Here is a 13,098-nt window from a genome sequence, read left to right as displayed (position 1 = left end):
AACTTAAAGTAGCTGAATTAATTCATTAGAAGGGGAGTCCACAAACATTTGGACATATAGAGTAATATACACAGAACAGTGCCTTACAATCGCAGGCTGCCCTCAATAGCTCTAATGGAGCATCTTTGAGTCAGCAGAACTTTGTGACCTCGGAGAGGAATGGCTCAATACTTTTAGAACCTCAGCAGTTAATAAAGTCTGCCATTAAGTACATTTCAAGAGTGCCCTAAAGACAGCAATCACAGCAGTACTGTACTAACTGCATGAAGTACAGTACACTGAACTGAAGATATGACTAAGAAACATTCACACAATCTTGAAGAAGCAGTAACTGCCAACATCAACCTGCTTTCTATTACCTTAATGTAAGAGATTCATAAATCCTGTTTAAGCACCCATGTGAACCACTAGTGCTCATTTAGTAAAGCACTACCTTCTCAGTATGGGTCCCTGAACACAGTAAATAATCCAGAAAAAACAAACCCAGTAGTCTCCAGAACTACAGTAATGTACTGCGCTCATAGAGGGCAGGAGGTGAACACATCAGCTTACAAAGCCTTTGTGACACTGATACTCGCTCCCCTAAACCCGTGATCTCTACCAGTCGTGCTCTCATTCATAAACATGAGTCTGTGGAGACACGGTTCTGCCTATCTGTTGTAAACACGTCTGTTAGCTGGCCGCAACGACTTAGGAATTCAGGGGATTCTGTGTTTACTTCAAGGGCCTGTGAGGTTTTCCACCACACTGTGATTATGGACAAATTATTCCAAACATTTCATGTTTTAAGTGTACTGTGACAGACGCTCTGAACCCCTGCAGCGGTTTTGAACATAGAAGCCTGCTTGTGTTTTTCAGATTCCAGTGTTTTTTAGGATATTCATTGTGCTTACACAAGCTGGGGCTACTGACCGACTTCCCAAGAACGTATTGGCAAGCAAACATCTTTCAACAAAACGAAAAGCTGACTTTAGAAGGGGGTGCCGTTTTAGTATTATTCAACTAAGAGCTCTACTAGAACATTTCTGTTTCTGAACAGATCAAATACAAACACAAAAAAATTTCACAGTCCTATAAGAAACATAAGAATCAACACAATCCACATAAGAAACTTCCACAGGAACCCATTTTCTTCCAGAACCATTTTGTCCAAAATCAACACGACCCTGTCCAAGAACCCACTTCTCTTCTTTTGTGTGTGCAAAGGGTTGCACCACTTATCTGAGAGTGAAACAGGCTGTTTGATTTGAGAGACAGGCTAAGATGAGCCATGGGAGTATGTAGAAAGGGTGCTGGGGTGGGGGCTGTAAGAGGACACCATTTATAGGAGCTAATAAGACAGCACACTCTGCAACGGCTCTCTTGCTGTCTTTGATCTCCTGCTGCTGCTGCAGCCAGGATTCCAGACGCCAGAGAGTCCTCTTAAGAGAGAATACAGACTATCTAGGGTACTGCATCTCTATATAGCATTACCTGTGTGTTACTGTAGGTTCTTTGCAAATCTAGAACATCTAAAGGATGATTTAATGATCATGAGAATTTGATCATGATCATGATCACAGAATTTGCATAGAGTATTTTGATTCTGACACAAACACCAGTCTGTGGATGAACGCCGCTGACCTTGCCCTAGTTCACATTAAAATAGAATGAAGTTCTGGATTTAGACTTGGTTAATATGAGCTGACAGTACAGGAGGCAAGGGAGAAGACTGAAAATGTGTGTGAAAGAAAAAGAAGAACAGATACACAGGGACAGACAGAGATGCTCACATTGTCCAGTTCACTGGAGAGTTTCTTGTTCTCCTCAGTCAGAAGGACTCGCTCCCTTTCATACTTCTGCTTGTAGTCTGTCTCAAACTCTTCTCGTTCTGTTTGACTGTGGGAGAAAGACATAAATTTTCACATTTTAAATAAATTAATAAATTAAAAATGACATGGCCATACTTGACAAAGACTAATATGGACTTGGTATTACATGAGCTGTACCTTTCTCTGCGAGTCTTATCCAGCTTGTCTTTCAGCATCATGATCTCTTTCTTCAGGGACACCTGCTGGGCTTCCGCATCACGGAGTTCCTTTTTCAGGTTCTTCAGCTCACTGGCATGCTGCAAGTCACGGCGAGACAGCTCCTCTTCGTAGAACAAGGTCTTCTTCTCCAGATCTGTACGAAGCTTACTCAACTCCTGGTTTTGCTCAGAGGTCCCAACTGCTGGAGAGCGACCAGCCTGCTTTTGCTACTCCAGTCAACAAACACAGTGTAAAATATAGATCAAATACTCAGTGAGTAAGATAAATTCAGATTCTTTAAAGATCACAGAGCCATGCTGGTAGGCTATTCTTTGAGTAGAGCTCTTATAATTTCCATACATACATAGAACACAATGCTATAGAGGTCAGCTTCACAGTATGAATGCGTTTCAAGAATGTGTGTGTGTGTGTGTGTATGTGTTTACGCACCTTCATTGCCTCAAGTTCTTCTTCTAGCTGTCTGCTGTACTGTTCACTGCGCTCCCTCAGCTTCTTTTCTTTCTGGGCTTCCGCGGAACGCTCCTCAGCCTGGGTTTCCACCTGATACACACACATACAAGCTTGCATTAGAACACATTTTTGGCCATCCTGCTAAACAGTGCTGTGACACTATCATATTTAATCCCCACCTCTTTTCTGGTCCTTTCTGCTTTGCGCACTTCCAGACGCAGGGCCTCCAGCTTATGGTTGACTGCGTCCATCTCCTCCTCTTTATCTCTGAGCTGGCGTGAGAGTCGCTGCTTGTGAGAGCGCAGATCTGTAACCTTCTCACTCATCTCTGAGAACTCCTGCATAGCCAGCTTCCTCTGGCTGTCTGCTTCCTTCAGCTCCTTTGCCTGAGCCTTTAGTTTCTCTCCAGATTGTAACAATTCCTGCACACACATCAGATGTTTACATTTATGGTGTGCACCCAGAGAGGCAAAAGTAAAAATAAACACATTTTTAAAATCACAATAGAAGTACCTTCTGTGCATCTTCTCTTTCCTGCTTTATGCTTTTTAACTGCTTCTCTAGAGAGCGAATTTGTTTGGCGGACTCCTCCAAGTCCCTACGAGCTTTACTGGCCTGCTCCAACTGCTGCTCCAACTGGCCAGAGTCTAAGGAGAGAAAATATTAACTGTTAGCAAAGACAGCAGTAAATAAGAGTTACAATATACACCATAGACAATATGGCAGAGGCTTGCAAGTACCTGCAATCTGTTTTCTCAAAGTCTCAATCTCCTCTTTCAGCCCTCGGATCTCAAATTCCTTGTTAGCAGGGACAGGACCTTCTGCACTAGAGTACTGCAGAGTCTGCACAGTCTTTGTAGACTCTGTTAAACAGCATAAGCATGAGTGGGCAAGAAATCAACTTGAAAATAATGAGTGAACGTTTATTGGAGATAAGCAGTTAACAACTAAACTGCAAACAACTATGCACATTAACTGATGTGATTTGTTCTGATTAGGAGACAGACCTTGTAGTTTGCGGCCAAGTTCTAGTTTCTCCTGCTCTAGACGGCGGATCCTCCTCTCGTATGCCTCAGTGGCCAAGCTCTCCTCCAAACTACGCTGCACACATGTGTCCATCTGTACAGGTACTGTAGACTCGCGCAGACACCCACGGTCTGACAAAGAACTGGGGAAACAGGAGTCAGTGGTTCATTTGTGATTAATTTTCTCAGCATTTGCAGGGGGTGCTGTAGCCTACTGTGGTATTTTAACAGACATTGTGGCATTGTGGTCTTATTATTAATTTAAGCTTGGAATACATGAGGAATCCCTACTGTGCTTAGTACTGCCTGCGGTGTTCAGAACTATGCTGGTAAGAACTACACTAAGACACCTGTGCTTGTTCTTCAACACACTACAATGATTTTTCCGTAACATGGAAAAATTCCATAAAATGGAAAATTAAAATAACATGAAAACTGCCAACTACAAAGGCAGCTTTCCCTCGATCAGCCCCAAAATGTAATGTCCCTGGAGAGACCTGAACCCAAAGCAAGCAGGGAAAAGAAACTGAGATGGAATGACAGCGTTAACCCTGCTAATTAGTGTTGTTTTGTGGCTGTTGTGAACTGTTGATTACTTTGCAGTTCTGTACAAGTGAAACTAGAGGTGAAAGATGGCTAAAAGTTAGTCACATTGCTTTGCGACCATAGTGTGACATTTACTCTAAATATTATTTAACATTTTACTCTGATTTTGAAACGTCAAGCCACACAAATCTGCAAATAGCATTCCCCCCAACCCAGACAAGATTTAAATTCAAAATTCAAGATGCACTGCCAACAAAAGACCAATTAAGTAACTCATCAGATGACAGGAGAACACAGATAACACTAGATATTTGAGTTAGTTGTGTGTTGAGACCTTACCACTGGCTTGTGTAGGTGAAGCCTACAAATGGGAGATGATGCCCAGAGAAGGCGGTTATAGAAGGAGGAGGCATAGTCTCCTGTATACAGAAAAAACTCTATTAGATCAAACACAAATTTGTTCAGTAAAACACCTGGTAACTGGTTTGTTTTAATTTCTGGTAATAAGCAAACATGACAGACAAAGTCACGAATGATGCAATACTGATAAAAGAATATCCCACCGAGTTCTTGAGGCAATCATCCTCAACATCAAAGTTGGAAGTGTCTGAAGGGCTGCTGACTTCAGGGATGTATGGTGCATCACAGTTGCGGATGTTGTCCCAGTCAATGCCAATGAAAAAGGGGTGCTGCTTAAAGTCGTGGATACCGTTCTGGCCAAGTCGGTGCTCCCTACTGCAGATGAGCCTGCGGATCAGGTCTTTGGCATTCTCAGACACTTCCGTGATTTGGGCAGGGAACTGAAACCGCTCCTAAATTAGTGCAAAAACACAACTATATTAAATGCTAGTTGCTAAAACTACACTCTAAAAAACTACTGCAAGCACAGCGTCTCAGCAAACACCAAAATAAACCGTTTAATTCCAAACCTTCTGATAACTTACCTTGTGGTTCATGATCTTGCCATAAGTCTCCACCAGGGATTCAGCATAGAAGGGGGTTTCCCCATACAGCATTTCATACATGCAGACGCCCAGAGACCACCAGTCACATTCAGGGCCATACTTGCCCTTGCCATCCTCCATGGCCTGAAGGATCTCAGGAGAGATGTAATCTGGAGTGCCAACTGCCACAGAAGACTGCACCTAAGAGATTACACAACACAGTATCAGCACCATAATGAAGAAATGTAAAGCAAACAGCAACAAATCAAGCTTTGCAAGGAGCATGATAATTTAGCCTTAAATTAATAAACTATTTTCATAAAATCTAGTAATTAGTTCAGAGAAAGAGTGCCTGAGCACTAAACTTTGCATAAAGACATGATGGAAGCTGGATTGCAGGAAGTAGCATCACTCATCCCTTGCTGTTTCCCCCTTTGTTACTAGTCTTGCAACAATGGCCCCAGGTAAACAAACAAAAGCTACTACATCTAGGAAAATATCCAGCCAGGTCCGATTCTTAGCTCTGTCCGAGCTTTGAAACCATCAGTGCTCAGGAATACCTCTCCATGTTCACACGGGTCATAACAATAAAAAGCAAATGGGTAGAAGCACATTAATTCATGCTCTCACACTAGACAAAACCAGCAGAACCAAAGCTGGTCTCTTATAACAGGTTTCACAGCACTGTGTGCATCTTTCCACAAAAGAATCTCTCAGAGAGCAGCCAGGCCTGTGAGCGGAGAAGATAGAGCTGAGAGAGAAGAAGTCCTAGTGAAGGACAGGGGCCCTTGCACTCTCCGTCAGAACCTCAGAACTGAGCAGGCGGAAGCCGGCTAGAGTGAAGCCTTTGTGCAGACGTGTGCAGCTGGAAGAATTTGTGGAAGTGAGGTAATAAATTAACCATTTCTTCTGCAGTGACAGCGTCCTACATGTACACACAGGCACGCATAAAACCACACGTGAACAGCTTTAAGCACGCACGTGTGAGCATGCTGAGGCACACGCGTGCACTCACGCTTGTCTTGTCGGAGGAAAGGGGGAAATCCTGCCGAGCTGTCTGTGACAGGCCAAAAAACAGCAGCAAATTTCAGTTATGGGTCAAAAGACAAACTCCTCACTGTGCTGCAGTTAATGATATGCTTTAAGATTTTCCATGGAAGTTCATGAGTTGCCTTTGCAAATCTGGCAACACTGTTCAACTAACTGAACCAGGAGATGATTAAGAAATTTCACACATTTTTTACATTTGCTTTGCTAATCTGTCATCGATATTCTGAAGGAAGTACTTTCAGGGGTTCAATATTCTGTGTGAATTATTGTATGTATTGTATTGTATGTATCTCTGTTAATGCATAATGTAGTTCAAAAAATGTAATATTGTATTATATTACAAGAATATGAGTACAGTCTGTGTCAGAGTGTGTATTTCAGAATTTCTGCATCTTCTTGATGCACCTGTCTGTGTGTATGTGTGCAATATTCACACTTAAATTGTAGTCTGCAATCTGCTTACAGCAGGTGAGAAGCCTAGATAAGAAGCCTCATCCTGCCTAGATGAGCATGTTGTGCAGGCTTACTTTATGCTAGAAATTAAGCTGAAAAATAACATCAACCCCTAAAATAAATAATTACAGAATATTCACTTCTTCTAGTACTGAATGTTCTGTTTGTAGAGTTAAAAGCAGTATTGGAGCATAGATCTTACCGTTCCATCCTCCATGAGTTTAAGGCAGGAGCCAAAGTCAGCCAACCGAATGTGTCCATTCACATCCAGCAAAATGTTGTCTGGTTTGATGTCCCTGCAAGACAGGAGGAGACCATTCAGTACTACAGATATTTTAATCAAAATTGATTTACAGTGGCATGTAAAAGTTTGGGCACCGCTAGTGAAAGTTTGTGTTACTGTGAGTAGGTCAGCAATTAGAGATCAAATCCATTTTGGCCTTTCTTATGAAATGCGTCTGTACCACTGGCTGTGGCACAAATTCAAAGCATGATCGATCCTTCCATGCCTAACAGTAAAAAAGGCAGTTTATATTAAATTCTGCATCATATTACCTCCAAACAAAGGTTTGCTCATTGCTAACATTTTAACTTCAGTGATCCACATGATTTATTTCCAAAATACATCAGGGCTTAATATTCCTTTTAAAACTGATGCTGAATTTTATAGTGAGAAAACCGGAAAGAGTTTCTTCTGATGATTCCATGATGCTCATATCTGTGCTTGGGAAAATCATCACTTCGGGTCTAAACAGGAGGATTATTTTTGCTTTTTTGCCTTTCCTTGCAATAGCTATGACCAGTTTGTCAGCATGTTAAGAATGTACACATTTTCCTGTTTCATAGGCAAACATTTTTATGGCAAGAAGAGCATTTATAGAAGCTTTACAATTTGCATCACCTGGCCATTCCTAAAGATGACTTAACTCTGCACAGACCTAACAAGCTTCTCTTCTAAAATTGTACAGACAAAAATAATACCCTTCTACTACTACTAATCTTGTTTAAAATGTCTATGCCTTTTGGAGATCAGTTCATCTACTCACTTAACTATTCACAGTAAGAAAATGCTGACCAGGGGTGACACACACCATTGCATGCCAACATATTCATACAAATTAAATTAAATAATAACTGCAGGATTGTCAATATACAGAGATTACCAAAAACATTAACCATTTAAACGCTAAAGGCCTGTGTGTGGGCCTATACACCTAGCTATCTCTCTAGAGCAACATCAATTACACAGTCGTTTCATTTTAGCTACTGAATAATTTATTGTAGTTATCCCTAAATAAGCCTAGGGATCAAGCTTTTAAGGGCCACTTTACCAAACCCAGATTAAGCTTAAGCATAGTTTGAAAATAATTTCCAATGGAGAAGCAACAGTGACAGTTCAATTCAGTGCAAGACTAAGCTTAATCTATGTCTGGGAAACCAGCACTAAATGTCACGTTCTGAAAGAAACAGAGGGAGCTCCAAGCAATGTTAAATTAGCCGTTTCATCTCCAAAATCACCCTCACTCTGGGGAAAACATTCTCCACACAAAACAAAGCTGGAATTCGCTTCCAACACCACCACAGGGTTGCAAGAGCCCATTATACACATAGACCAAAGACACCAGTACTAAAGTGACTGAATTTTAAAAAAGTGACTGAAATTCTACCTATCCATTAGTGTTGAGAGAGTAATGTTTACTACAGAGGTTCAGAGGCAGCCAGCACCACAAATCCCACTCTGTGTCAGAAACCTGTATGAGAAATGTAAGGAACGGAGGAAAGGCAGATGTCCTAAATCAGTTTAAAGATGAAAAATAGGAACATTTCTACTCTCAACTGGAGAGTCATTAAAATTTATGCGGCAAACAGAACAGAACAAACTAAGGGATCATAAAATCGTTTGAACAGACAGTACAGAATTAAATTAAACCTGAACTATCAAAAACTAGTTATTTAAAATTGAGTGTTTATTTGACCTTCTTACCAATTATTTAAAATAATAAACTAAATAACAGTTATAAAAATAATAAATCAGTTTTATTATACATCATAATTGATATATCAGGAATTTAGTGGTCTTGTAATTTTCAGGTGTTTGCAGTGCACAGAAAAACATGTATCATTTCGTTTTCTACTTTATGTAATCAATGTTTTTCTTTATTATACATTATTGGCATTATTTAGATATTGTGTCATACTTAATTAAATACTTGACTATTTAAAATATTAAACGGATGTTGCAGAGGTTTTAAAAACCTCAAATATGTGTCAAATATTGTACATTTGGCTTTAAATGACTAAAAACAAAACAACTGGCTTCACAAATACTCCCCTATGTATTTTCAATGTTTTGCTGAACCGGACCTCTCCAGTGATTTGCCTACTATACATTTGCCCAGACTTTAGAGCTCCTCTTGCCTGTAGCTGACTCTGTTTGCACAGCCCCACAGAAAGCAGGAGGCCATGCAGTAGCTTGGATTGGTTCACATCTCCACCTCATTAGAGACATTGTTTATTTGTTCCTCCTCCTCTCTGTCTGCTTTTCCTCAGTGTTTACAAAAAGATTCAGCTACTGTGAAGAACCTTGCCCAAGAGACTACCGAGCAGTGTTCACATGCAAACTAGAGAGTGTGAAGGAGAAAAGGGAGGACGTGGGGAGAATGTGCATCCTCACAATATACAATATGTATCACTATATTTGACACACAGGAAACTGTATTTGTACTGTGAGATTTTACACTTAGTACAACTACTTTCTAAAATTTCTCTCTGTTATATCATTGTTCAGTGTTCTGTAAGTGTTGATGTTATCTATCTATCAAAACTCTCACAATATCAATACAAGAGCATCTTACTGCACTATGTGAAGCCTTTAACCCACAAACTAAACAATGACAACAACCCTTATACAGACAATCCACAATCAATCATTTTACATCATTGTAAAACTTTACTGTTACTTTACTGTTACTGTGACACAACTGTTACTGTGTAAACATACAAACATCAACTCTAATCCTAGGCCATGATCGGCATGGACTGAACTAAGAGGTGTTACTGCTGTATGTGCGACTGACTTTGACCTGATACAACAGTTTATACTGCCCCAAACTTCACTGTAACTCAGCAGCCCAGCAGGTGGCAGCTGTTAACCAAACACAAAACAGCACACAGCCGTGCAAGGTGGGGTGTTGTAAGATGACATCACTTCCCTCTGATCAGCAGGTGTAACATCTCCATCATCTTGGCAGGAGTGCTATTGTCCCATAAACCCTTGGGAAATAATGGTAGCTATTCTTTTCCTCAAACTCATTCAGGGTCACCATAGACAAAACCAAAAGGAAGCATTGAAGTGTCCCATCATGGAAACTGAACTTGAGTAAAGACATCTGAGGTAAAATGTAAATACTGTTAAACTCTGTTCACTCATGTTTAGAAATCACTTCCTCTCTGAGGTCACAAGAAGCAATTCAATTACACATTTCCACCCAACATGATCATGTTTAATGAAACTGCTGACCTCGGAGTTTGTTCACATAGGAGTGTTTAAGAATATATTATTCATTGTGACTAATGATCAAAGGTGGAGATCAAAGAGTTGGTGACTGTAAAGCACTGGTTTGGTCTACATCAGACAAGATGCTACAAAGATCTGGAAATGAACATAATCCTGTCATCAGGAATCTGACGGCCTGATTTTTACTGACTGTTTGGACACTGAAAATGGGACTGACAGAAGGTTTTCTGTAGGTCTGTACATTAAAGAATAAGCTAAAACTTGTCTGGTACAGGCCTTTACATCGAAATGTGGAATACTAGACTTTTCACAATTAGGAATCAACATTTACTCTCAACCTGGTCTGCATTTCTCTTCCTCGAATCTAATACTGGGTCAGTGTGCTATTGTATAGATGGCAAAGTGCTGCTGCAAGGGTGAAATCTGATAAAAACATAATGATATCTGAAGACAATTTCATGAAATGCAATACTGGGGTGGGTGATGTGGCAAAAATATAACATTTTAATACTTAACAACATATCCAGGGGGCACAACATATGCAAGTGTATAGCAATTACATAACATACTACACCACCCTTACATTATATTTTGCTCTTTAACACTAATGTAACTCCAGCATGTGCTAAAAGGCTAGGCCACACTGAAGTGTGCAGTGCTGTGGTGGTGGATGACTGACATTAACTCAGCTCGTTTAAGTGTGATCGATCCTACAATTAGTAACGTGAAGACTACAAAAAAAGCCATTTCAACTGAAGGGAAGCAAGGGATTAGAGTCTGGACTGAGAGCATCTGTGTCAGCGAGAAAAATGCGCACAGTGAAGCAGCTGGTAAAGAGCTAGCTAGGATCAGGTGTCACAGGTGGGCAGGTGGTGGACTTAGCAATGAGGGGGTGTATGTACGTCTGTGTGTGTGTGGTCAAGTATCAGTGAGCCTGAGTGAAGCAGTGCTACTGGGTTAAAAATAACTTCCTCTCTTTTCCTCCTGCACACACTGACCAGACACGCGCTGACTCACCCCCAACCTTCTGCAGCCAAAGCAGTGACCCCTGACAGGGACCCTAGAGAGACATCTATAGATCAATCAAACGGTACCATAAGACATTACTGCTGACACCTCTTCCTCTGCCTCGCTTGTTCTCTCTCTCACACACAAACCACAGGAACAGACATAAAAGAAGCATATCTTCCATCATGACAATTTCAACAGCACTTATTTGTCAATAAAATGCTGGTTACTTTTTATACACCACAAAAAGCCAGATATCTCTTTAAAACCCTATCATTCTGACAGAAGAGCCACTGTTGTCCTGTAGGCCAGAAAGAGAGATGATAGGGACTATTCCTCTCTTTGAACCCAGAATCAGAAGGCTCTCCAATGGCACCACAGACAAACCAGAAGGATGCAAAACATTCAATAGTCCCTTTTATGAAAAACTGATTTTCCCTTTATTCTTTATTTAAATAAGGCATTTCTTTAATGCCTTACAAGTTACTGTTTAAGTGCTGAACATACCCACAATATGCTCAGAATATTGGATTTATCAAGATAACGCTAAATTATCATGAAATTACAAGTGCAAACACACTGGATATCTGCTGGATATCTGCTAGAGATCAGAATACGATATGGTGACTAATGGTTTATTCGTCAATAAGACCCTGTTCACAGCTGGTCATTTAATGGGTGTATCTGAACTGTCTCCAGATAAGATTTTAGCCACATGCTTTTACATGTGGTTGTCAAATGTGTGGTCGGTTAGTCAAAATGAAACCAGACTGCTGTGTGGGATGGAATAAGTAAATATGCTCATTGTATGACAACTATTGTTTTGGTCATCAAATGCACTTTGGAAAGACATACACATTCACACTGCAACAACCTGTTCCTCAAACCTGTCTCAGACCATCTCCTGAAGTGGTTTGAGTGATTGGATTTGCATCTGTTTTAAATGAGTCTTCTGTGTGTTTACACTTGTAATTGTTATGTGGCTTGGCCTTACCCAGATATAATCCTGATACTCAAGACGCATGAAGGGACAAGGTATCATGGGGTCTAAGACCACAAACCACAAATTTAAACAACAATAAAATGCTTCTTTTCATATACAAACCACTGAAGCCAGGACCTCTCTTTCAATCCACATACTATTCTCACAACAAGCTGCCTAACAGGAAAACATAAATAAACTAGAAGGCTGTTTCTGGCCTTGGCAGAGCCAGCCACACAACACAGCAGCCAGGCTTACCCAAATTTGGCAGCATATGCCAGACTAAAGAGCAGAACGCGTCAGAGGCGTGCTAGAGCGTGTAAACACGGGCATACTTGCAGGAGGAACATACACGGGACACTGCTTTAACGGGGTGGTGTGCAATAGGGGCTGAGGACCCACAGAAAGGAGATAAAGAATTCTCCAAAAGGTAAAAAGAGAATGTAGACAGAGATGTAGTGCTGAGCGAGAGCTGACGAGAAAAGAGCAGATTAAAAGGAAAAGAAAGCAAACATACTGTGTAAAAAAGAAAGAGAGTGGGAGACAGACTGAAAGAGGAAAAAAATTCTGGACATTTCCAATTAAGGCGTGTGTTTGATTCCTGGCTTGTGGCATGCCTGGGAGGTGACTCTGAGCGCTTATCGACTCTAAAGCCCTGCAGCAATGTTTACAGAGACAGGATACCATGCACCATGCACGAGGACGCCTAACTCTCTCAGTCACCCAGCCCAAGAGCTTCAATCTGAGGGACAAAATATTCCACAAATTCCCAACACACACCCAACCCACAGTGAAAAAGAGGAAGACAGAAAAGAAGAGTGTGAGCTGAAGAGTTACTTTCCCATGGAGAAAGCTGCATTTACAGTGTGTGTGTGTGTGTGTGTGTGTTTTAAAGCCAGTAACTTTGCCTTTAAATCAGCAACAGCTAAACACTTCTGCCCTCCAGCATGACCCAGCATTCCCCTCAGCTGCCTCAATTTGTTGTCAGTCATTGAATAGAAAAGTCTCCTCCCTCCACAATAATCTTGTTGTGATAATCAGCAATCTTACTCCCTGTCTAAAGGAAAAAACAGGGAGGGACATTTTCCAATGA

General features: G+C 40.9%; 1 protein-coding gene across 3 annotated transcripts in view; it reads right to left on the bottom strand.

Annotated features, from left to right (window-relative positions):
• Positions 1–13,098, bottom strand: part of cdc42bpaa (CDC42 binding protein kinase alpha (DMPK-like) a) — a 46,929-nt gene that overhangs the window by 14,312 nt on the left and 19,519 nt on the right. For all 3 annotated transcript variants that reach the window (XM_072689353.1, XM_072689351.1, XM_072689352.1), the window contains exons 6-16: positions 6,701–6,794; positions 4,996–5,196; positions 4,615–4,863; positions 4,391–4,470; positions 3,488–3,648; positions 3,221–3,343; positions 2,994–3,127; positions 2,660–2,902; positions 2,460–2,570; positions 1,989–2,236; positions 1,773–1,878 (exon numbers count right to left, since the gene is read on the bottom strand). In XM_072689353.1, the coding sequence (XP_072545454.1) occupies positions 1,773–1,878; positions 1,989–2,236; positions 2,460–2,570; positions 2,660–2,902; positions 2,994–3,127; positions 3,221–3,343; positions 3,488–3,648; positions 4,391–4,470; positions 4,615–4,863; positions 4,996–5,196; positions 6,701–6,794 (1,750 nt within the window). The remainder of the gene's footprint in view (positions 1–1,772; positions 1,879–1,988; positions 2,237–2,459; positions 2,571–2,659; positions 2,903–2,993; positions 3,128–3,220; positions 3,344–3,487; positions 3,649–4,390; positions 4,471–4,614; positions 4,864–4,995; positions 5,197–6,700; positions 6,795–13,098) is intronic.

This window comes from Salminus brasiliensis, chromosome 10, assembly GCF_030463535.1.
Source record: "Salminus brasiliensis chromosome 10, fSalBra1.hap2, whole genome shotgun sequence".
In the NCBI taxonomy this organism is placed as follows: domain Eukaryota; kingdom Metazoa; phylum Chordata; class Actinopteri; order Characiformes; family Bryconidae; genus Salminus; species Salminus brasiliensis.
Note: the sequence above shows the minus strand (reverse complement) of the source record. Positions and strands in the feature narration are given on the sequence as shown.